General features: G+C 37.8%; 2 protein-coding genes across 3 annotated transcripts in view; both read left to right on the forward strand.

Moving 5' to 3' along the window:
* Nucleotides 1–26,548, forward strand: part of LOC109401161 (formin-like protein) — a gene marked incomplete at its 3' end in the record, with an annotated part of 264,398 nt that overhangs the window by 81,562 nt on the left and 156,288 nt on the right.
* LOC134284210 (uncharacterized) lies at nucleotides 19,897–23,675 on the forward strand. 2 transcript variants are annotated; one of them, XR_009995700.1, is made up of 3 exons: nucleotides 19,897–21,369; nucleotides 21,431–22,699; nucleotides 22,757–23,675. XR_009995700.1 is itself a non-coding variant. In XM_062842826.1 (2 exons), the coding sequence occupies exons 1-2, from the start codon at nucleotides 19,897–19,899 to the stop codon at nucleotides 22,430–22,432; spliced, it is 2,475 nt and encodes an 824-aa protein (XP_062698810.1). In that variant the 3' UTR covers nucleotides 22,433–23,675. The 2 variants fall into 2 exon arrangements, 1 of the variants encoding a protein (XP_062698810.1); XM_062842826.1 differs by having other exon boundaries at nucleotides 21,431–23,675.

The raw sequence follows: 26,548 nt of genomic DNA on the forward strand, positions 1-26,548 counted from the left end.
ACGAAAGTTGGGAAGCGACTGACCACTTATCATTGACACTAAGCACAATTCGTTAACCCTCTAATACCCAATCCCGCCTTTAGACGGGGTATAGTTTGAGCATTTTTGTAATTTTTGTTTCGTGGAAAATCATTTTTTTTATATTTTTGGCTGATATTTAGGACTGTTCTGTGTATCTCGAAATAGTTTTTGGTGTATTTTAAAGCATTTTTACATTTTTTAAAAATCATAGAAAAATTGATGTTTTAGTTATCTTTTAGAAGTCATTGTTTATTTTGTGTTGAATCGCTACAATTAACATATTTTAAATTTTTCCCAAATCATTCTATCCTTGTTTAATAGTTTAAGGAAATCGAATACACTCTAAAATTTATTTCCTTAAAATTACACGGAAAATAAAATTTTCTGTGAAAAAAATTTAAAATAATCATATTTCAACAATAATCATAAAATCTCAAAATGTTTTCATCTCAAAAATTCTGTTCTCCAAATTGGCTTCCAGGAAAAATATAAAAGTTTGGGGATGTTCAAAAATAAAAATTAGAAAAATCAAAAACTGAAATTCACGAAATCGAGAATTGAAAAGAATCATGTTCCAAAACATGTTTAAATCGATTTTAGATGACGAAAAATGATATTTAGATCAAAATAAAAAATTTGGGTTTTAGAGGGTTAAGGACCTCCCTGGGAAATCTATAGATTAATCTCTGGAAAAATCTATGTCGAAGAATCCCCAGAGAAACCTTTCCCAAGAGGAATCCAAATTTTCACTATCACTATCAATAACAAATGGGAATCTCTGGAAGAAATCCCGAAGGAATCCCGTAAATAATTTATGTAAAAATCTCCTTGAGTAATTTTTGAAAGGGTCCTTATTGAAATCTTCGAATAAAACTCTAAATATATAAACCTAAAATCACCTTTTGACAGCTCTGCCCAGTACAAAATCGGACGAGGGGTGATTCGTCAAGTCGCTCCCATACAAACTTCAAATTGATTTTTAAATAGGTTTCCGGGCATCAAAATGCATGAACATTTGGATTTCGGTCCAGTTTTGCCTGAATTATCTCAACATTGCTAAACAAGCCAATTAGTGTACCTCGAAGTAAACTTTGCATCCATTCGTAAAATTAGTACAAGTATTAAACTGTAGTACCCTTGCAGATGACACAAAACCCCAGTGTCGAAACGTCCGGTAAATAATAAATCTCGTTTTTGTTTTCTCACTATGGACCGCGTAGTTGTTCAAGTCTTGTATAGTAAACTCCTAAGTAAATCCACCAAAAGAACCAGACAGCAGACGGCAGCAGAACCGATTAGCGCAGCTGGCTTTGTTTCCGCATTTATTTCCAAAGTGTCATTAGCCAAAAACATTCCCTGTCGCGTGACCACTTATCATTGAGACTAAGCACAATTCGTTAACCCTCTAATACCCAATCCCGCCTTTAGACGGGGTATAGTTTGAGCATTTTTGTAATTTTTGTTTCGTGGAAAATCATTTTTTTTATATTTTTGGCTGATATTTAGGACTGTTCTGTATATCTCGAAATAGTTTTTGGTGTATTTTAAAGCATTTTTACATTTTTTAAAAATCATAGAAAAATTGATGTTTTAGTTATCTTTTAGAAGTCATTGTTTATTTTGTGTTGAATCGCTACAATTAACATATTTCCCTGGCCAAGTTCGCAGGGGTTGACGGTATTAAAGTGAAGGAGTTTCATTTTGATTATTGTAATGTAGTGTTCTTTAGTGAAACATATCACCTTTTTAACACTTTAATGCGCCTCCAACGGTTCATCACGAACCGGCTGCTGCAGATGGAGTATGGTTGATCATATGCATCAGACATGCTCGATAAACATGGAGGATCCGCCAGGGCTCATTAGAGTCTATTCCCAAGCAATAGTTCCAAGTCGGTTGGATTTAAGAAGGTTTTGATGATCGTTACAAATCCTAATAAAAGTATTGTAGGATTTGTGACAGGTTTTGGAACCTTTTACAGCCAGCTGACTTCAAAATGTTGTTTGGGCTCTATTTCCCAAGTTTCTCGGTTGATTTTGATTAGTAATTCATTAATGCCATAGTCGCTTTTTCGAATTTTTAGAATGTTAGTTGGTCATATTTTCTTTAAATAAAGCAATTAAAATCGACCGAAGAATTAATAGTGGGAAGGAGGTTTGCAGCACTTAATTGTGCTGATAGATTCGAAGCTAACGTGCGAACACTTAAACGCATTGTTGACGTCAATGCGTTCGACGTGACATTTTGGACAAAAACTGACTGCTTTTTATTAACTGAACAACGTTACTTGTGTATGACTAGGTTGACATTTCTAGGCTACGCTTGAGAAAATGACATGGTTTATCTAGGTAGGACCGATAGGACAATTGAACGAATTTGAACATTTTTCATAGTATTTGTAGGGGGACGAATACATAATAGTTGACAAGCAATCTTTACTATTTTAAAATTTTATTGCAATGAACTGACTAACTTGACGTATTTTTGTTTATCTCTTAGATGGTATTTTGACACCAACAGAAAAATATCAGAAGTTCAGTTGCATGTCTCTGTGGGTTTTGGACCGATGACAATTTAAGGACACAAGAGATGAACACAGAGAAGTAGGAAACGATTAGCGAATTCAAGAAAACAATTTGACACAGGATCGACTATATTTTAACATACAGGGTTTGATTGATTCGATGAAAAAAAAAACAAACATATGACAACTGATTTAACGAGAAGAAAAACATATTGAACCATACTACAAAATCGAACAAGACGACAAACACAAACCGTGTGACCATAACACTACATAGGCATATCCTGACTGACTGACCAATTGAAAACTTTCCAACCTTCTACCGTAACTTTCTGAGTCAGTAGGCAACAGTGTCTTAATGGATATCATTTTCCGCGTACGGCTGGCAAACTGCTTCTGAAAGATTACGTACTCTTTTCTATCTTCGGGTCTAGTGTAGAGGTTTCAACTCTATTCAGAGTGCAGCTAGAAACCTAGCAAAAAAAAAAAAAAAAATCGCTACAATTAACATATTTTAAATTTTTCCCAAATCATTCTATCCTTGTTTAATAGTTTAAGGAAATCGAATACACTCTAAAATTTATTTCCTTAAAGTTACACGGAAAATAAAATTTTCTGTGAAAAAAATTTAAAATAATCATATTTCAACAATAATCATAAAATCTCAAAATGTTTTCATCTCAAAAATTCTGTTCTCCAAATTGGCTTCCAGGAAAAATATAAAAGTTTGGGGATGTTCAAAAATAAAAATTAGAAAAATCAAAAACTGAAATTCACGAAATCGAGAATTGAAAAAAATCATGTTCCAAAACATGTTTAAATCGATTTTAGATGACGAAAAATGATATTTAGATCAAAATAAAAAATTTGGGTTTTAGAGGGTTAAGGACCTCCCTGGGAAATCTATAGATTAATCTCTGGAAAAATCTATGTCGAAGAATCCCCAGAGAAACCTTTCCCAAGAGGAATCCAAATTTTCACTATCACTATCAATAACAAATGGGAATCTCTGGAAGAAATCCCGAAGGAATCCCGTAAATAATTTATGTAAAAATCTCCTTGAGTAATTTTTGAAAGGATCCTTTTTGAAATCTTCGAATAAAACTCTCGAGGAATCCCTAGAGAACTCCTGGAAAATGTCTGGAGTTATTCCTCAAAAAATGATAAGATAAATTTAAATTGAAACCTCTGAAGAAATTTCTGCTAAGGCTCCAGATGGATTTCCAGAAAAAAATCAGAAATCTTGAAAAAAGTTCTGTGGGAACTTTCCTGAGGTAATCCCAGAAGAAATTCTTACATGAATTGCAGGAGGAATCCCAAGAGGAACCACCGAGTAATAAGGAAATCTGCAGAGAAATTCTGGAAAAATCTCCTGAATTGTTTCTAGATTAATTGTTTGAGTAACTTCTGGAGGAATAATTTTTCCCAGAGGGACTCCCGGGGACATTTCTGGTGTGTCCCTAGAGGAGTTCCTGTATAAATTGTTGAGAAAAGTTCTGCAAAAATTCCAATAAAAGTTTCTGGAGGAATTCCATCTCTAGCTTCTTAAGAAATCCCAGAGGAATGTACCAAAAAAATCTTAGTGACACATCTTATAAAAATCCCCCGAAGAAATCCTGATAAAGTTCCCGAAGGAGTACCTGGAGAAACACCAGCAAAAAAATCATAGAAGAATCACAGCAGAAATTCTGGAATCGCAGCAAGAATTTTTTGAGCAATCTTGCCACAAACTCCTGAAGGATTCTGGAAGAAATTTCTGAAAAAAAACTGCAAGAAACACCCTTTGAGAAAATTTTGAGAAACCCTCAAGAAGAATCAAGACAGCAACCCATGGACCAATCCCAGGTGGAAATCTACCGCCTACATTCATGTAACAATCTCAGCTTCAAATTTTGTAACAATCCCGTTCATAATCCACGTAGACAACATTTTCAACCACCCACTCCTTCCCTCGTAGACCTTGGTTCATACTAAAACAAGAAAGTTTGTATGAAGCGTATGTTTTGGAAAGACCATCTTCTCTCCCTCACCGAAAGCAGTGGCGCCTCGTAACCTTACTTTTTATTTGTTCAACGATCCCAAATTTGCATTTGCTGAGAACTCAGGATCAGAATCAAATTGAAAAAGAACGAACGGCCATTCTCGTCATTTTCTACAAAATACAAACCAATTTGTTAAGAAAATTCAAGAATTTGCATTCGTTGAACAGATTGAGGTTAGAGAATCGCCATTCGTCATTGATCAAAAGTCTACGCGGTTTGTGAATGACCCCTTAGTATCCCCGGTGAAATCTGCCTCCAGAATCTTTGAAAGGAAGAAACAGATTATGCAGTTTTCTGTTTCAGTTGAATAATTGAATTACACCCCAGCGTCACTCACATGTTTGAGGATTTCTTGGTTTATGATTACATCAACAGGCAACGCTTGACGTTTGTTTTGCTTCAGAGTCTTTCAAAAGAAGATTCTTTCAGCAATTCAAAACAATATAACTAAGGTACACCGGGGCAAGTTGAAACGGGTGGGGCAAGATGAAACACGACGTTTTGAAATATATTTCAATAAAATATGGAAATTTGTCCTTCGCTAAAAGATTGTTTGATTCGAAAACTATGTGTTATGGCGATCAAACTGTTTATCATCATTAGAAAACATCATGTAAATTCGCTGTTTCATCTTGCCCCACCCGTTTCAACTTGCCCCGGTGTACCTTATAAAAGGTTGAACAGGGTCAGACCACGTTAGGTGCTAATCGAGCAGAAATGGGTTAGTTTGGCCATTTCCAAAAGTTACGCGAGATTTGTTGGTTGTGTAATTTATATATGACGCTTAAAGACTTCAACTGAATTATTATATATTAGAAAATGTCAATGCTGATAAATACCCCTATGGCAGCTTCCAATAAAGATATTCGCGCTTAGAAATTTTGCAGATAATAATTGTAGATATTTCCGTAAAACAATAAGTGAGATAATACTATGTAAGAACTTTGAACGACTCACAGAGTACAATACCCCGATTTATCAGCTCAATAGAGTTATTGATTTGCAACCGATTGCTCATCAATGTGTAGTGAATGCTATATATGAACAAAGAATAAACTTCTTTATTGGTTTCGAACGATACCACACAACGATCACCAGCGGGGACTGGTCGACCTAAATTGATTGAGGTTAGGGCGCGACTCAGAGTATGACCCAGACATGTTCTTGCTCGAATAAAGCAAACCTCTGAACATCTTGATGATTCTATTCCGCGGGTATGTACGCTCGACGTTTAAAAACGCAGCAATAGAATGCATAAAGCATGCCCCATTGAAATTGTAAATAAAGCTTATTAAAAATGCCGTTTATCAAAGCTTCTCCGCATTTTTTCTTTCAAAAAGTTTTCCACAATGAAATTTATCAAATAATCTTTAATAGCTTGAAACAAATTTAACAGTTTTGATAAAAAGGCTAGAATTACTGCAACTGAAACTTTTCATAGAAACTTACTTCAGTTAAAGGATTATTTTGTCCCAAGTTTTAAAGAAATATACTAAAGTTATTTCGTTTTCTATTTTGAATCATTGACAATAGTTTTTAGCAGTTGCAAAAACTTTTTTTTTCATCCAAAGGGGCAACGTACACGCATTGTGCCTTGCTCGATTGAATTAATTTAGAACGGCACCAACAATAACATCATCATCATCATCATCAACGTACCGTCACTGCTATCTCGGTACCCTTATGGTTATCATAATAAAGGGTGAGTCGATAATTATTGTGCCATTTTCAAACTAACGTAACTTTTTTCCTACTTCACCAAAATCAACCAAATTTTGCATAGTTTCTCCTTATTCTCTATTGTTTACATATAATGAATTGAAAATGTCTCAGTGAGATACCGGTCGATGTAGAATAAGTTTAGTTAACAGTTCTAAAAAAGATGTTGTACAATCACATGCTTAAATCAAAAATCATGGTATCGCGCCTAGGAACAATTAATGATTATACATTATCGGATTATCTTAATGTTCGTCAATAGGCTTCAGGAATGGTTGTCAGTGAAACATAAGCTTGGAGCTGGGTGAAAACCAGGCACGAAGGGCATAAACAAACCAGAGAGCTTTAATTATTTGTTTCAAGTGGAGCCTGAACATGTCCACATGGAGGGCTTTAATTGAAAATGTAGTGAATTTCACTAAAACGCATCCTAAATTTGAACCTATACCAAAAAGTTGAAATTCATACATATACTAAACTACTGTAAACATTTGGTTTCATTTCGTTAACTGTAGACAATTTGCGAATCAGTTGAAGGTAAGGTGGCACAATAATTAACGACTCACCCTTTAAAGAACGATAAACCTCGTATATGGAACATGCGATGCGATATGGTAAAAAGCAGGACACCGCTTTCCAGTTCCAGTGTATGTAGATGTGAACGAACTAGAACTCTTTCACCGCTGCTGCCTGGTTGCGTGCACTGCACTGCCCGCACCCAATCCAAGGTTAATTGGGTGATTTTGAATGGGGTAATTTAGGCAATTTTTCGAATTTAAACGTGGATGGGCGTAATAGCAACTTGCTCTCTCTGGTATGGGCGCAACTTTTAATGGTGCATCGGTGTTTCTATGCCAATGAGGTTCGAATTATGAATCATCAACGCTCTAAAGCCTTTCGGAATTTCAGCAATAGAGGTTGGATATAGGCAAATTTTAATTTTGAAAATGATCTACATATTTTGCAGCATTCAGGTCTGCACACAGAACAAAATAAATTGACAAACTTCTTTGACATAATCGATGCGTGAGATTTCAGACAAGTTTACATTACAGTCATGAAAGTTAAAAATATTTTCTTTTTCCTAGAAATATACAACAATTTTTATAATATCTGTTAATAAAGTTCATGATTCTCAAATTAAAAAAAATGAAAATTATTCCAAAACACATGTTAAAAATAGTATGTTGATTAAAATCTCTACCTTCCTTCCTGCTCAATAATCTTTCATCTAGTTCAATGTTTTTCAAATATTAAATCCTATTTCATTTATTATTTATCAAATGAAATAATAAAAAATAAATAAAAAATTCAAAAATAAATGAATATTCATATAAGAAGCATTTATTTAGAATTTCTTCATGTAATTTAACCAATTTGCACAAACTTTCATTGGTATATCCGAGTTGGAAAAATGTTTAATAACAGTTTATAACCGATCCATCAACAACGAATTTACCACCATGAGAATGTACCACCAAGTAATGATTCCAATAGAGGAATTCCACGGAGTCATGTCAGTCGATCCTGAGCGACCATTTCAAAAATATCTGAAACTTTGCACAGTTTTTCAATTTCATCTAAATCGCCATTTTTCGATATTAAACCTTCATATTCACTCACGACTAACTTTTCAAAAGGGTGTATGCGAAAATAGTTCAAAAATATTCTAAAAGCTGTACAGCAAAAACGGATTGTTCGATTGTTATGAATTTTTCAGCAAAGTTAGATAACTAAATGATGATTCCTTAGAAAATATACACTGTAAAAAATTTCTTTTTTTACTTTAAAAAAATATGATCTTTGTCACAAAAACTCAAATATCTCAAAACCCTATCTTTTTACCAACGTCAATTTTTTAGGGGAAATGGCCCATTATATCAGCTATCTACCATAAAATCTACCATAACATTTAGTAACAAAAAAAAAATTTTTTTCTGTGTAAATTATTTCGAGAATTATATTTTGATGCTGATTTTATTGTAAAGGCTACCGCCTGAGTTAAACAAGTTGTTTTCATGATATTTTTGTTTGATTATTCATAATTACTATAGTATCTATTTGAAACTTAGACGCGATCCAGTGTTGTGATCAAAAACATTGAGAGTGTCATACTTTTTATTGTACGTGATTGGTGAAACAATCCCTTGATAGTGTTGAAAAGCTGTTGATTATAAGAAAAATGGAATTAAAATTATTTTGAAGAGAAAAGCTGTATAATAAAAGTTTTATATACGCGTATACGTCTAGTTTATCTGCAAAAAAAATTACCTCTTAAAGAACAGACTTTATGATCGGAAGAATGTGAGTAACTTCAACAACAACAAATGCATGAGAGGTACATACCATAGACAAACAGACGAAACGCCTAGAACAATTTTCGTGAAAATCCATCGCCCAGTTCACACTAACACCACCTGGTGGAAATGTTTCACGAAACACTGCGTTGTGCAATATCGTCATCAGAAGGCGCTAGTGTGAAACGTCAAACGCACGATGGGCGCTCTTCTGGTTATGAAAGCCACAACCAAGATTCAAAATGATCGTTAAAGGCGTGGTCAATGAAAATTTCGTCAGTGTTACGTTTGTGTGTCTGTATACATACCATGACAATACTCACGAAAAAGCAAAGAAATACTTCGCTATGGATATTAAAAATTTAATAGTAATTTTTTTCTTCAGCCAAGCAAACAACACCAAACTAGTCAGTTAAAACTAATAAGTGATTTTGTTTATTATAATCTAACGAACAACATGAACAGTCGCTTTCTCAAAGGTCTTCAACTCAACGCTCTCTTGTAGACCGTTTGATAAAAAAAAATGTTCAAAAGAGTTACGAAATCTCACCGAAAGCACCATAGATAAACTGAAAGAGACTGGTTATGCCCAAATGCCCACATTGAATACAAATTTACTTGCACGTCCTGCCGTCTAGACTTTGACAAACGAGCCATCTGTATATCATCGGTAAAGCAGGGCGCAGGAAGTTCTAAAACGACAACAACTGAGAAATTGCCAGAAGTGCTAAGTGCAGAGAGTCATGCCACCGCACCATCAGCGACATCTGTTTAAACAATTTAATCACGCCCCTTTTCAAAAATGTTTTGGAATATTCTTCAACATCTATACCCATTTCAATATTTTTAACGTTGCAAAACACGCTTTCAACATTCATCTTGAAGAAGAGGGAAAACACTTGTCCTCAAATGTAACAGCAAATTAATGAATAAGGTACACCGGGGCAAGTTGAAACGGGTGGGGCAAAATGAAACAGCGGGTTAACATGATGTTTTCTAATGATAATAAATAGTTTGATCGCCGTAACGCATAGTTTTTGATTCAAACAATCTTTTAACGAAGGATAAATTACCAAATTGTATTGAAATCTGTTTCAAAACTTCGTGTTTCATCTTGCCCCACCCATTTCAACTTGCCCCGGTGTACCTTAAACGACTAATGCGTGGAGGGCGTGATAAAATCGGAACATTACTGTACATATAATATACATAATACATAATAAAAACAGCTTGTTTTACTCACGCACGGCCATTAACAATAAACTCAGCATCAAACTGCGATTTCCGGCCGAAATAATTTACACTAAAAAAAATATTACTAAATGTGATAATTGTGAAATGTTTTAATTGTCATAACTTTTTTTTAAAAAAAAAGACACTACACCGTCTTCAACCAGAGGTTGTACAGACTGAACAAGCACTAACATATGACAACGGACAACACACATAACACCCAGTGGCCCAGTGGAGAATTTTCCGTTTTGACGAAAAGTTTTCCCCGACTGGAGCGGGAATCGAACCCACACTCCGAGGCTTACGAAACGTCTAGATGACTGACGCCTCTAGCCGCACGGCCACGAAGCCCACAGTTTTTGTTTATTAGTTCATCATCACCAAATTTTTATGGTAGATTGTTAATACAATGGACCGTTTTCCCTAAAAAATTACGTTGGTAAAAAGATAGGGTTTTGAAATATTTGAGTTTTTGTGACAAAAATGATATTTTTTAAGCATCAAACTGCGATTTCTGACCGAAATAATTTACACAGAAAAAAATATTTACCAAATGTGAAAATTGTGAAATGTTTGAAATGTTATTACTTTTTTGTTTATTAGTTTACCATCACCAAATTTTTATGGTAGATTGCTAATATAATGGACCGTCTTCGCTAAAAAAATTACGTTGGTAAAAAGATAGGGTTTTGAGATATTTGAGTTTTTGTGACAAAAATGATATTTTTTAATGTTAAAAAAGATTTTTTTTCACAGTGTATATTTTCTTAGGTATCACCATTTAATTATCTAACTTTGCTGAAAAATTCATAGCAATCGAACGAACCATTTTGGCTGTGCAGATTTTTGAATATTTTTGAACCATTTTCACATACACCCTTTTGAAAAGTTAGTCGTGATTCAAAATTAAAATTTGATATCGAAAAATGGCGATTTAGATGGAACTGAAAAACTGTGCAAAGTTTCAGTTCAATAGAAAATCATGAATTAAAAAATTTGCTTAATTTTGATGCTGTTGCTTGGAATCGCTCAATACGCAAATGATCTTCTTCGCACATTAACGCCCCTCGTCGATTTCATGTCCCATGTCATCCACGTTGCAATTTTTTTTACTACTCAGAGCATTTACCCAGATATTCCCAGCCGGGCAGTCAGTGGTGGTAAGCCACAGCTATCTTGCGGTTGTAATCGAAACCCACAGTAGGGTGTCAATGTTTCGCTGCCAGAGCTCAGCGCCTGGCAGTCGCTTTGCATTTTTGTTCCCAATCGATCTAACAAACTTTCGAAACCAGCATGCACAAAGAGGGTAAGTATACTAGTTTTGGACATGCCAGTCTATCGCTTGTAAGAAATCTATGTTCTTTTTAAATTTTGTTAATGTTTATCTTATTGATTTGCGTGGTAGTCTTAGTAAACGGGCTTGTTGGTCTATGATTCTTCTTCGTATGCAGAAGGTCCTGGGTCAAATCCCTGGCCCGTCCCTTTCCTCTTACCCGACTAGATGGGAAAAACAAAATTATTACATGTTGTGTTATTTTTTTACAATGATATTTGTAACAACGGTTGCTATAGAACATGTACCGTTAGTAGTTAAAATAACAAAAAAAAATCTTACAAAACTCGTTCAATTAAAACACATATATAACCAGTTGAGATATAATCATAACAAAATTATAACAAGCTATGTTATATATTTCAGAACAAATTTGTTACAAATTTTGTTATAGATCAGGGTGTCTACTACCTAGAAAAACCTGGAAAACCGGGAATCCTCAGAGAATTTTATTTAACAGGGAAAAACCTGGAATACTCAAGGAATTTCTTAAGTACACAGGTAAATTTTACTCCGATAAAAAAAATGGGTCGTATGAACCTGGTAGTAAAAATCCATATAGAAATTTCGCTACAAGGATTTTTCCAGAAATTCCGTCAGAATTTCTTTCTGGAACTTCTTTAAAAATACCTCCTGGAATGCCTCCCAGGATTACTTATAAAATTCCTTCCGCATTTTTGACGCTATTTTTCTTGGTATTCTTTTTTGATTTTTTTTTCCGGAAAGGTATTCTATCTACGGGTATACTTCCGGATTTCTTCCAGGATTCCTGAATTCCAACCGATTTCTCCTGGAGTTTTTCACGGGGATGCTATTTCTTCCCAGAGTTCCTCCAGTATTTTGCTCAAAGAAATCGTCGTAGGATTACTACCTGAATTTATCACGAATACTTTATAAGAACATCTGTCGGGATAAATCATGGAATTTCTTTTGGCACTCATCACGGAAATTTTACCCGATTCCTTCCGGTTTTCTTTTGGGACTTCCCCAGAAGATCTTCACAGAATGTCTAACAGAGTTGCTAAAGGAATTATTCCTGGGGTTTCTACTAAAGCTCCTCCAAGGATTTCTGAAGGAGTTTTCACGAATTTACTGCAAGAGATTTCTTGATTTTTTTTCCTGTGATATCTTCAAACCATTGATTTGGGACATTCACAATACGCGCGACGTGAGACGAAACATAACACTTATAGTTCTTACAATCGTCAAGATATTAAAATTTACCTTTACATCTCGAAAAAAATTTTAGGTAATAGTAATCCTGAGAAGAAATATTAAGGACATCCAAGGAGGAATTCTGAAAACATCATGGAATCCTGAAAGCAACTGCGGACGTAGTTCCGCGAGGTAAACAAGAGGAATATCGGAAAATTATCGGTAAAAATCCCATAGTTCATGGATACCTGTCCCGGAAAACCACTAAAAAAGTCATGGACACTGGCTTCAGCCGGCGGCTGTACCGATTGAACGAAACTTAACACGGAGTGGCGACGGATAAGAAGCTATTCTCGTGAAAAATTTCATCGCTCGGAGCGGGAATCGAACCCTCATCCTCCCGGACTCTAACCGCATGGCTACGAGGTTCAACCAATGACATTCTTGAAGAAACTTTGAATAGTTTTGGATGGATCTTCAGTAGGAATCCAGCGAGAATCTCTAGAAGTGTTCGCTCCGTGTTCTAATACTTCGATTTATTTGGCAACACGGCGTTACGAGATACAGCGATGACTGCTGCGAGGACTGCTGCGAGGACTGCTGTCAACGTCAACGTTGGAGATGACAACGAAGAGAAATGTGATGATTCATGGTGAAAGTGATTGAATGCTAGCTGAAAATTATTGGAAATATTGAACTTCAGATTATTATTGGACTATTGTGTAGATTAAATGATTAGATTATTAGATTTCTGAGAAAGAAGAGGGTAAATGGATTGAATACACAAACTGTTGAGTACTTACCTATATGTATGTTTTTGTAGTGTACATCGCGGAGGTGTGATAGGAGGTTCTTGTTGAGCGATATACGATTACGCGATTGCTCATAATTAGTAAGTCCCCAATGAGATTGAATTGTGTCAAAATGGGATTCTAATGCTTAATTTAGTAGGAATAAGGAAGATTTGTTGGTTGGCTATTCGGTACATTCGGATTGGCGAAATAGGAATCAGTATTTTGTAAGTATGCGATTGTATTGGGTAATTATGTATGCTAATTAAAGATGATTTGCAGTTTGAGCTGTCTACACCTAGATTGCTACAGGAACTGATTTACACTAATCCGAACAAACTCAAAAAAATACTGAGGTATTCGAGTGCTGTTAATCATGAGCAAGATCGGGGAAACCTCGTCAAGACCTGCAAACGTCACGGTGTGTCTTGGATGTGCTGCAGGATGCAACCAGTCGGATCGGATTCGGTGGAGGACATGGTGCAATGTGATACCTGCGAGTCATGGTGGCACTATTCATGCGCGAAAGTCGACGAAGCAATCAAAGATAAGAGCTGGAGTTGCGTTAAATGTCCCCCTAGAAAGACACGTTCCCGATCCGGTAAGTCATCTAAATCGAAAGCTTCTGGAAGTTCTTCATCGAGTGCACGGAGGGCGCAGTTGCAGTTAGAACTAAAGCGATTAGAAGAGGCAGGTCAACTAGCTGACAGACTATATCAGGAGAGAGAAGAAGAAGAGAGAAAAGCCAGGGAAGAAGAAGCTGCGCGTAGAGAAAAACGTTTCGCAGAAAAGCAGGCTAGGGAAGAAGATTTGTTGCAAAAACGTTTCGCACTTTTGCAAACGCTGGCAGAACTTGATGAGGACGTAAGTGAAGGCAGGAGCGAAGATGGTCAGAGTAGCGTAGTTACAAGCAAAAGTAAGGTTGAAAATTGGATGAGTCGGCACATGCAGGGAAATAGCTCTGGGTTAGGTAAAGCTAATTGCCAAACGGAGGCTTCGCCAGCTAACGCGACGTATTCTGATGATCAAGCTGCTAAGCGAGGATGCACGGTTACGCTTCCGACAGCTTCGACAGTCAAAGTCTTGGGTCAAGGGGTGGCGGCGTCGGGTGAAGTGCGAAATAACAGTGTGAAGCAACAAGTGTGTGATAAGTTGGCAATGATACCGTATCCCATGAGGTCACATTTGGAATTTGCGGAGAGAATGGTGGGATTCGCCGGTGGATCTCCAGACGTCGGAGAGGCTGGTGGTTTGATCGATGCGACGATACAGCGGAACGCCGAGGAGGCTGTACACTCAGACAGTGAACAAGTTCGTTCGATAAATCGCATAGATCCCAGCATGCGGATAGCTGTTTCTCCCTTGGGCAACAATCCATTAAACAGTACACCGTTATCCGGAAGGCTGACAGCTGGGCCTTCAGCTCAACAATTAGCGGCCAGACACGTAGTACCGAAAGATTTGCCAATATTTTTCGGAGATCCCGTTGATTGGGCTCTTCATTAGTGCGTACAAAACCTCTACCGATTTGTGCGGCTTCAGTGATGGAGAAAATTTGATGCGCCTTCAGCGATGTTTGAAAGGGAATGCCTTGGATGCAGTAAGGAGTCAGTTGTTGTTACCATAGGTTACCATCGGCCGTTCCTCTTATCATGTCTACTTTGACTACCTTATTCGGTCGTCCAGAGTTGATAGTTCACAACCTCCTCTCCAAAGTGCGTGAGTTACCACCTCCGAAGGCCGATAAGTTAGAAACCCTTGTCAGCTACGGGCTATCGGTTCCGAATCTATGTGGGCACCTTCGTGCTTCAGGGTTGGACCATTATCTGAACAATCCTAGTCTGCTTCAAGAACTGGTTAGAAAGCTTCCTGCCTCGATTAAACTTGACTGGGCGTTGTACAAACGCTACTTGCCAGTAGTTGATTTGGGACGCTTTGGAGATTATATGGCATCAATGGTGGCAGCTGCAAGTGATGTCATAATCCCTGTACCCAACGACTCAAATAGAACTGAACGACCTAAATCCAAAGGTTTTGTCAGTGCACATGTACAGGATGAACAAGCTGAAGACTACAAACTGAAATCTTCTCAAAACGCTACTATTACGGACCAAAAGGAAGGAGCGGAAGAAATCCACTGTCTGTTGTGTAACAAATTGGGGCACAAGTTACGGGATTGTGGCGAATTCAAAAGACAATCGTTGGCTGTACGCTGGGAAATCTCTGAACGGCATAATCTCTGCAAGCGTTGTTTAATCCCACATGGAAGATGGCCGTGCAAGGCAAAGTTTGACTGTGGCGTAGGAGAATGCAGAGATCGTCATCATAGCTTGTTACATCCTGGGAAGCCAACCCGACCGTACACACCATCATCCACGGCTCATTCAGGAATCATTGGGACACACGGCTATGACCAAAGTGGAGTAATATTCAAGATTGTTCCAGTTATACTGCATGGAGACCGGGCATCAATTGAAACCTTTGCGTTCCTCGATAGTGGTTCCTCGTTGACGATGGTAGATGAAGAGTTAGCGGAACAAATTGGAGTTACCGGGGAGGCAAAGCGGTTGTGTTTGAAATGGACAGCAAATGTTTCGAGAGAGGAAGCAAGATCGCAGCGCATCACGATGGAAATTTCCGACATCAAGGGTACAAATCGTTATAAAATATCTAACGTCTGCACCGTTGCCAAACTTGACCTTCCTGAACAAACATTGAATTTTGTGGACCTAGCAGCTAAGCATTCGTATCTCAAAGGACTGCCGGTTGCAAGTTACGTGAATGCTGTTCCGAGGATCCTCATTGGATTAGAACACACTCATCTGAAGGTCACTCAACGGAAGCGAGAAGGCCGAGTTGGCGAACCAGTGGCGGCTAAGACTCGTTTAGGCTGGACTGTATTCGGCCATTCTGGTATCGGCTTTGACGTTGGAATCTCTTTGCATATCCGGGAGGAATCTTCCGATCAAAATCTGCATGACTTGGTCAAATCCTTTTTTGAAGTAGAGTCGTTGGGAGTTGAAGTTAAGAACACGTTGCTATCTGAAGAAAACCAGCGAGCAGTGCGGATTCTCCGGGAGACTACGAAGCGGACCGATAGTGGCAGATATGAAACGGGTTTGTTATGGAAAAAGTATATGGTGGAATTTCCTGAAAGCTTTGGTATGGCAGTGCGTCGATGGAAATCATTGGAGAAAAGGTTGCGGAATACCCCAGAGCTGCAGGTGAACGTAGAGCAACAAATTGGTGATTATCTGAAGAAAGGATATGCACATAAAGTCTCCAAAGAAGAGCTAAGATCGTTAAATCCTAAGCGATCTTGGTTTTTGCCTCTTGGAGTCGTATTGAACCCGAAAAAACCTGGAAAAGTGAGGCTTATATGGGACGCAGCAGCCGAGGTTAGTGGAGAGCGATTCCAAGCAACAGCATCAAAATTAAGGAAAATTTTTAATTCATGATTTTCTATTGAACTGAAACTTTGCACAGTTTTTCAGTTCCATCTAAATCGCCATTTTTCGATATCAAATTTTTATTTAGAGCCACGACTAACTTTTCAAAAGGGTGTATGTGAAAATGGTTCAAAAATATTCAAAAATATGCACAGCGAAAACGGATTGTTCGATTGTTATGAATTTTTCAGCAAAGTTAGATAGCTAAATGGTGATTTCTAAGAAAATATACACTGTGAAAAAAAAATCTATTTTATCATTGAAAAACATCATTTTTGTCACAAAAACTCAAATATCTCAAAACCCTATCTTTTTACCAACTTGAATTTTTTAGGGAAAACGGTCCATTGTATTAGCAATCTACCATAAAAATTTGGTGATGGTAAACTAATAAACAAAAAAGTTATAACATTTCAAAAATTTCACAATTTTTACATTTAGTAAAAAAAAATTTTCTGTGTAAATTATTTCGGCCGGGAATCGCGATTTGATGCTGATTTTATTGTTCAGCAAAGTTAGATAACTAAATGGCGATTCCTAAGAAAATATACACTGTGAAAAAAATCTTTTTAACATTAAAAAATATCATTTTTGTCACAAAAACTCAAATATCTCAAAACCCTATCTTTTTACCAACGTAATTTTTTAGAGAAAACGGTCCATTGTATTAGCAATCTACCATGAAAATAAACAAAAAAGTTATGACAATTCAAACATTTCACAATTTTCACATTTAGTAATAATTTTTTTTAGTGTAAATTATTTCGGCCGGAAATTGAAGTTTGATGCTGATTTTATTGTTAATGGCCTTGCGTGAGTAAAACAAGTTGTTTTTATTATATATTATATATACATATAATATACTATGTACAGTAATGTTCCGATTTTATCACGCCCTCCGCGCATTAGTCGTTTATTCATTAATTTGCTGTTACATTTGAGGACAAGTGTTTTCCCTCTTCTTCAAGATGAATGTTGAAAGCGTGTTTTGCAACGTTAAAAATATTGAAATGGGTATAGATGTTGAAGAATATTACAGGGCATTTTTGAAAAGGGGCGTAATTAAATTGTTTAAACAGATGTCGCTGATGGCAATTTCTCAGTTGTTGTCGTTTTCGAACTTCCTGCGCCCTGCTTTACCGATGATATACAGATGGCTCGTTTGTCAAATTCTAGACGGCAGGACGTGCAATTGCGTAATTTTGTACACAATGTGGACATTTGGGCATAACCAGTCTCTTTCAGTTTATCTATGGTGCTTTCGGTGAGATTTCGTAACTCTTTTGAACATTTTTTTTCATCAAACGGTCTACAAGAGAGCGTTGAGTTGAAGACCTTTGAGAAAGCGACTGTTCATCTTGTTCGTTAGATTATAATAAACAAAATCACTTATTAATTTTAACTTACTTGTTTGGTGTTGGTGGCTGAAGAAAAAAATTACTATACAATTTTTAATATTCATAGCGGTAGTATTTTTTTGTTTTTTTCGGGAGCATTGTCAGGTATGTATACAGACAAACAAACGTAACACTGGCGAAATTTTCATTGACCACGCCTTCAACGATCATTTTGAATCTTGGTTGTGGCTTTCATAACAAGAAGAGCGCCCATCGTTTTTCTTTGCGTTTGACGTTTCACACTAGCGCCTTCTGATGACGATATTGCACAACGCAGTGTTTCGTGAAACATTTCCACCAGCTGGTGATAGTGTGAACTGGGCGATGAATTTTCACTAAAATTGTTCTAGGCGTTTCGTCTGTTTGTCTGTGGTATGTACCTCTTATGCATTTGTTGTTGTTGAAGTTACTCGCATTCTTCCGATCATAAAGTCTGTTCTCTACACACTTAATTTTGATTACCGAGTTCGGTAATTTTTTGACGAGATTAAAACTGCTGAGCACCGAACTCGTTCAGCAAAAATGCATTGTTTACCTTTTCCATACGATTTTGACAGTTGTTTTACTGAGCCTCAGTAAAATCGATTACCGAAACTACCGAGATCGTACTGCTGTTATAATCTCGTCGAAAAAGTACCGAACAGGCAATTTAGAAATAAGTGTGTAAGAGGGATTTTTTTTGCGGATAAACTAGACGTATACGCGTATATAAAACTTTTATTATACAGCTTTTGTCTCAAAAATAAATTCAATTCCATTTTTCTTATAATCAACAGCTTTTCAACACTATCAAGGGATTTTTTCACCAGTCACGTACAATAAAAAGTATGACAATCTCAATATTTTTGATCACAACACTGGATCGCGTCTAAGTTTCAAATAGATACTATAGTAATTACGAATAATCAAACTAAAGTATCATGAAAACAACTTGTTTAATTCAGGCGGTAGCCTTTACAATAAAATCAGCATCAACATATAATTCTCGAAATAATTTACACAGAAAAAAATTTTTTTTTGTTACTAAATGTAAAAATTGTGAAATGTTTGAAATGTCATAACTTTTTTGTTTATCAGTTTACCATCACCAAAATTTTATGGTAGATAGCTGATATAATGGGCCATTTCCCCTAAAAAATTGAAGTTGGTAAAAAGATAGGGTTTTGAGATATTTGAGTTTTTGTGACAAAGATCATATTTTTTCAAAGTAGAAAAAGAAATTTTTTACAGTGTATATTTTCTAAGGAATCATCATTTAGTTATCTAACTTTGCTGAAAAATTTATAACAATCGAACAATCCGTTTTTGCTGTACAGCTTTTAGAATATTTTAGAACTATTTTCGCATACACCCTTTTGAAAAGTTAGTCGTGAGTGAATATGAAGGTTTAATATCAAAAAATGGCGATTTATATGAAATTAAAAAACTGTGCAAAGTTTCAGATATTTTTGAAATGGTCGCTCAGGATCGACTGACATGACACCGTGGAATTCCTCTGGAGTATCGTTTAACTCTTTACTCCTTAAAGGACCGGACTTACTAACATCTCTTCCGGCAGTCTTATGTCGATTTCGACAACGGCAGGTAGCAGTCAACGGAGATATAAAAGAAATGTTCCACCAAATCCAAATTCGTGGTGAAGATCGGTCAGCCCAGCTATTCCTGTTTAAAGGAACTAACGGAGAATTGGAGGTGTACATGATGGATGTGGCTACTTTTGGATCGTCATGTTCGCCCTGTGCTGCACAATATGTGAAGAACTTAAACGCAAAACAATATGAGAAAGAATTTCCCGAAGCAGTGGCTGCCATAATCGAAAATCATTATGTCGATGATTATCTCGATAGCAGAGATACGGAAGATGAAGCGGTAAAGCTGGCACTGGGAGTAAAGGAGATACACGCTAGAGGAGGAGATACACGCTAGAGGAACTGGATGTCGAATTCTGAGATGGTTTTGAGACGGGTCGGGGAACAGAGCATAGACGAAATGAAGACATTTGCAATGGACAAATCAGGAGCAACAGAACGTGTCCTAGGTCTAGTGTGGCTACCGTGGTCGGATGAATTTACGTTCAACATGGAATTACGAGAAGATTTGAGGCCCCTGGTATTTGACGGAGTGATCCCTACAAAACGCCAAGTATTACAGGTCGTTATGAGCTTTTACGACCCCCTAGGGATGATATCGACGTTCCTCATTCACGGGAAAACCCTCATACAGAGTATCTGGCGGGCTGGCATTGGTTGGGATGAGCACATTCCCGAGTCTCTAGTCGCAGCTTGGAAACAATGGATCGGATTGATTGATGGATTGCGGGATGTGAGAATACCACGCTGTTACTTTCCGGGATATTCACCTGATAGCATTGGTTCACTAGAGTTACATGTATTTGTCGATGGTAGTGAGAGTGCATACTGTTGCGTTGCGTACTTCCGCATAATTGACCGTGGTATAGCGCGATGTGCCTTAGTAGCCTCCAAAACCAAGGTTGCGCCGCTGAAATTCCTATCCGTCCCTCGAATGGAGCTGCAAGCTGCCCTCATAGGAGTACGTCTGGCCAGGATGATAGAAGAATACCATTCTTTACTCGTCACCCGTCGATACTTTTGGACCGACTCATGCACCGTACTAGCTTGGCTGAAATCGGATTCTCGTCGGTACCGACAGTTCGTTGCGTATAGAGTTGGCGAGATACTCACAAAATCTGACGTGAAGGAATGGAATTATGTGCAGTCGTGTGCTGATGACGGAACGAAGTGGAAAAATGGAGTGTCGTTTGGCCCAGACAGTCGTTGGTATGCCGGACCTAAATTTCTGCGTGAAGCTGAACAACGCTGGCCCAAGATGGAAAGGACGCTTGCAACAACAGATGAGGAGTTAAGGCAATCAGTTCTGCATCACATCGAATTAGCTTCTTCTTGGATACTAGTCAACCGTTTTTCGCGCTGGGAAAGACTTCTACGATCTACTTCGTACGTTCACCGGTTTTTGAATCGTAGAAAGCGGTCTATTGCAGGAGATAATATGCTGACGAAACAGGAATTGCAACAAGCAGAAAGATCTTTGTGGCGGTTAGCACAATCGGAAGCGTATTCGGAGGAATTGCGGATTTTGGAGAAAAACAAGTTGCTAAATCGCAATCATAAAAGGGTCGTCGATTGCCGTAGTCCTTTAGCGAAGCTGTCACCATTTGTGGATGAACATGGGGTGATTCGAATGGAGACGAGATCGTTGAATGCAGCCTACGCACCATGCAGTATTGTTATCCTTCCCCGTTGTCATCGAGTGACCTACCTTATAGCAGATTGGTACCACCGACACTACGGTCATGCAAATAATGAAACCGTTGTGAACGAAATACGGCAGATTTTCCACGTGTCGCGGTTACGTGCACTTGTCAGACAGGTATCAGAAGGCCGGCTCCAGAGGCACGTTATCCTCCATTTGGGACATTTGTACCAGACAGGTAGCAACGGAGTGTCAATACTGCAGAGTGAAGAAAGCCAAACCTCAAATACCAAGAATGGGACCACTACCGGACGTAAGGACCACACCTTATGTTCGACCATTTACACATACTGGCGTAGATTATTGTGGTCCATTCCTCGTGAAAGTCGGCAGAAGCTTGGTGAAACGATGGATAGCGCTCTTTACTTGTATGACGGTGCGAGCAATTCATCTCGAGGTTGTTTGCAGTTTATCAACGGAATTGTTCAAAATGGCAGTACGGCGTTTCATTGCTCGACGAGGAGCTCCTTCAACTATTTTCAGTGACAATGGAACTAATTTTCGTGGAGCAAGTAACGAGCTGAAAGATAACTTAAGTACCATAAACCAAAACCTGGCAGCATCGTTTACAAACGCCACAACAGAATGGCGGTTCAACCCACCGTTCGCACCGCATATGGGAGGATGCTGGGAAAGACTCGTGCGGTCAGTGAAATCGGCTTTAGCGGCTTTGCAAATGGAGAGGAACCCAGATGATGAAACGTTGTGGACTGTAGTTACTGAGGCCGAAGCAATTGTTAATTCCCGCCCTCTTACGTACGTTCCGTTAGATACGGAAGACCAAGAAGCCCTTACACCAAATCACTTCTTGATGCTGAGTTCGAGTGGAGTTTGTCAGCCACCGAAAGAGTTGGTGAACGATAGAAGACAGATAAGAAGTAACTGGCGACTGATTCAAAACCTACTGAGCCAATTTTGGATTAGGTGGGTGAAAGAATATTTGCCGACGATAACAAGACGAACGAAATGGTTCAAGGAGACCAAACCAGTTCAAAATGGAGACCTGGTGATGGTGGTCGATGAAGGTTCTAGGAATGGATGGATACGCGGTCGAGTGGTAAGGACGTTAGCAGGCAAGGATGACAGAGTACGGCAAGCTGATGTTGAAACGAATGCTGGAGTGATCCGTAGACCGGTTTCAAAGATAGCGATCCTGGAAGTAGTAGAAGGTAAAGCCTGAGAGGCATTACGGGTCGGGGAATGTTCGCTCCGTGTTCTAATACTTCGATTTATTTGGCAACACGGCGTTACGAGATACAGCGATGACTGCTGCGAGGACTGCTGTCAACGTCAACGTTGGAGATGACAACGAAGAGAAATGTGATGATTCATGGTGAAAGTGATTGAATGCTAGCTGAAAATTATTGGAAATATTGAACTTCAGATTATTATTGGACTATTGTGTAGATTAAATGATTAGATTATTAGATTTCTGAGAAAGAAGAGGGTAAATGGATTGAATACACAAACTGTTGAGTACTTACCTATATGTATGTTTTTGTAGTGTACATCGCGGAGGTGTGATAGGAGGTTCTTGTTGAGCGATATACGATTACGCGATTGCTCATAATTAGTAAGTCCCCAATGAGATTGAATTGTGTCAAAATGGGATTCTAATGCTTAATTTAGTAGGAATAAGGAAGATTTGTTGGTTGGCTATTCGGTACATTCGGATTGGCGAAATAGGAATCAGTATTTTGTAAGTATGCGATTGTATTGGGTAATTATGTATGCTAATTAAAGATGATTTGCAGTTTGAGCTGTCTACACCTAGATTGCTACAGGAACTGATTTACACTAATCCGAACAAGAAGTATATCGGAAAACCTTTGCAAGCAATATCGGGACTTACTCAAATAGATATCTCGTGTGAAAGAATCCTGCGGAAAGCCAGGAAAAAACTTTGGAAGAAATTCCAGGAATTATGCTCAGAAATCTTGAAAGAATTTTTGAAGATTAGGGGAACTTACGTATTTTCGGCAGTTTTGTTCTCTTCATTCATGGGGGTTTTGAAACCTGTTGAACTCAGAGTTGGCATCAAATCCTTCCCAACCAAGCTGAATATGATCAAGTTTCAGGCAATTTGGCCGGCATAAATCCCTCATGACGAAGAGAACAAACCTGCCGATGATACCCTAAGTCACCCTTTATAATTATTAGAAAATTTGGGTTATTTTTTTTTAATTATAAACTTTCAAAATTTCATCTGGAAAAACCTGGAAAACTCAGGGAATTTTATTTTGAGTTATGAGTAGACACCCTGTAGATCTTTTGGCTCGAGTGGCCAAAATAATAAACATTATCTGGCTTTTTAGCGACAATTTTAAAATACACAGAAATAAAAAATTAAAAAAATATTTTTTGCTCCAATACAAAAAATCTAATAATTTCTGAAATAATTTTGTTACAGATCATGTTACTTTCGCCCCTATTTAAACTCAATCTAGAATTGTTTGTCTTATGGGAAGTTATATTATAATGCATACCTAATATAACAAATGTTGTTTCACATCTGTTTGAATAAACAAAACAAGTTTTGTTATAATGTTGTTACTAAAATTAAAACAAATGTTAATATAATTTTGTTATGGATATCACATGATTTTTTTTGTCTTTTTTATTATTGTGTATTTTAACTTATGCTAATTCTACACTTCCATGAAAAAATCCATACAACAGAATTATTCTAACTTGTGTTATTTCTAACAACAGTTGTCATAATTTTGTTATGATCTTATTGTGTGCTTCTGGTCGGGTACCTTGTGCATCTCTATCTACTTTCTCCGTATTCATATGTTCAAAGCCATCGGTAGAACCAAAAACGGTTTGAAAAAGTCATTTTCCGTTCTTCCAACTTCCGCAGAACAGTGCTTATCTATCATACAGGGTGCGGCAGGAAAAAATGCGAAAAGTTCAAGGCACTATTACACGCTAAATATGGGATATATATAACTATTTTTTTATGACAGTGTATTAGTCAATGTCTATACTCTAGCACTGAAAAATAAAAATGAACATATTTGATGTTTAACATGTGATAATATAAGCCTAATAAGCGGGTATCAAAAAACTGCGCGCCCAATGGTCATTAAACAAAATGGCTATAACAGTAACAAAATTAGCTTAAATTTGATGAACAAACAGACCACACTGATCCAGAGCCATGTAGTTTCACATACTAGATGAAATGAGTACATATATTTGATGATACTGTAGAGAAAATTAAACATTTTGTTTTATCAGATACGAAATTTAGCGACCTGTGTACTTTTCTGCGGTTTGAAAATTCTGATAGTCTTCAGTTTCAGGCGCCGCCCTGTAAAGGTTAGTGACCAAAATGGGAAATTTTTTTATTAACTCTTCAGAAAACTAGCCTATTAGAGATCATGGAACGTTGAAACATAGATTGGTTAATGTCAAATGGACGAAAATGAGGTTTGAAGTTGAAAAACACTTTCGCATTTTTTCCTGCCGCATACTGTACAACTTCTACGTTGTATCATCTTTAGAGTAATAAACAATCTATCACCTTATGCCTGGCATCCACGCACCAAGCGTGAACCCTCTGCCAACCTAACGTAACAGGCACCACTCCCGCCTCAAAATAGAAGACCATCAGCACTTACACAATGAAGATGCTTATAAGTTCCTAGCAGCTCTCATTGGTTCCTTGTGAGAGTGTAGCTGATGTAGCATTTCTTGGCTTCTCAGTCCGATTGTGGGATCAAAAACACCTTATGTTCTCTTACTCCGACGTTTCGATCCGTATCGGATCTTTCTCAAGGATTCGAGTTTTTGTTCGTTTCATCGTCATACAGATTTTTCAATCTTTCATCCGTCATTCGTCAGGTTTTATCCGGAAAACCATAATTTCAAAACAAGTGATCGGGATTCGGACGACCAAAAACTCGAATCGAAAGATCCGATACGGATCGAAACGTTGCAGTAAGAGAACATAACCGCGCTGCCATAGTGCCGCTTCAAAGTGAGAGTGAGAGTGCACGTCCATAGGATTTTCGTAGATTTGCTATTGTTGATATTCTTCTTTGCGGCTTCGCAGACGCGCACTCCCACTCTCACGCGTAACTATAACGGTACCCTAAGGTGTTTTTGATCTCACAATCGGACTGTTAAGCCAGGAACTACTTCAAAGAATACACCAAGAACAGTCGTAACAAATCAGATAACGGAGTAGCTATGGACGCTCAAGCATATGTTCATTAAAATAACCTCTATGTCCGTACCTGGTCCACTTACCCTTTTGACATTTCCACCTACTCTAAGTTTCATTTTCTCTTGTTAGTTGCTACTCAAACTGACTGACTGCCTACTATGCGGTTACATACAATTTAAGTGATTCACAGGAAGACAGCAGTTATCCGTTCCCACGCATCGTCACCCACCACCACTTCCTTTCATCACACAGTCCCTACCATGTTGGGGTCCCACTAGGCATAGTTCCACTCAAATTGGTTAGGAGGAATCGATAAGCTACAAACCCAGCCAACTAACCAGTAGTGTTGAGTAGTCGCTTAACCGATTCCTTCGGCTGGTTGCCGTTGCGGTTGGATGATTTAATTAAAATGTGTCTATTGAACTTTCACTCCCCCATTCCCAAGTTGGGATAATTTGGGCTGGAGGGCAAGCAAGAAAACTGTTGTGTATCCTCTAGGTCTGAACAGGGAAATTGATTCGCCCTTGGAGTTGAACCTGCCCACGTCACGCGGGTGGTTGAACATAAACCACGTAAATGTGATATGAGTAGTTAATAAGAGAGTTCAATACGATTTTTTCTTTTGTTTTAACTATGAAATATTTTAGATTGGGTCTCGATTGGAATTGACAGATAAACATCACAAATGTCAATGAAAACCTCACAAATTATGTGCAAATAACTTGCATTTGTAAGGTTCTTTCGCAGGCTTACTTAAAAACTTTGTTCTGTATAGTTATCTCTTACAGGTTTGGATCTTAAAAATGTAGGTTTCGTTCAGCTCTCAAAACTGCTCGCTCATAGTTTGCGAATAACCCCTCCCCTCGTGGATTCGGTTGTCAATCCTCTTCCAAGAAAACATGCTGTGTCATACACAGGGAACACATGTTTTGTTTTACATTTTACGCCCGCTGCGGCGTGAATTGAGTGTGACGGATTTTGGTCTTCGGTCGATGATGAGGGTTTTGGACTGGTTTAGAAGCCGAGTCGCTGTCAACAGTTAGTAGAGGGTGTGTGTATGTCGATTAGATTACAGGAAGTGTTGGTCCATTAGCTGAGTTTCAGTTTTAATAGATCATTGAC

This window comes from Aedes albopictus, chromosome 3, assembly GCF_035046485.1.
Source record: "Aedes albopictus strain Foshan chromosome 3, AalbF5, whole genome shotgun sequence".
In the NCBI taxonomy this organism is placed as follows: Eukaryota; Metazoa; Arthropoda; class Insecta; order Diptera; family Culicidae; genus Aedes; species Aedes albopictus.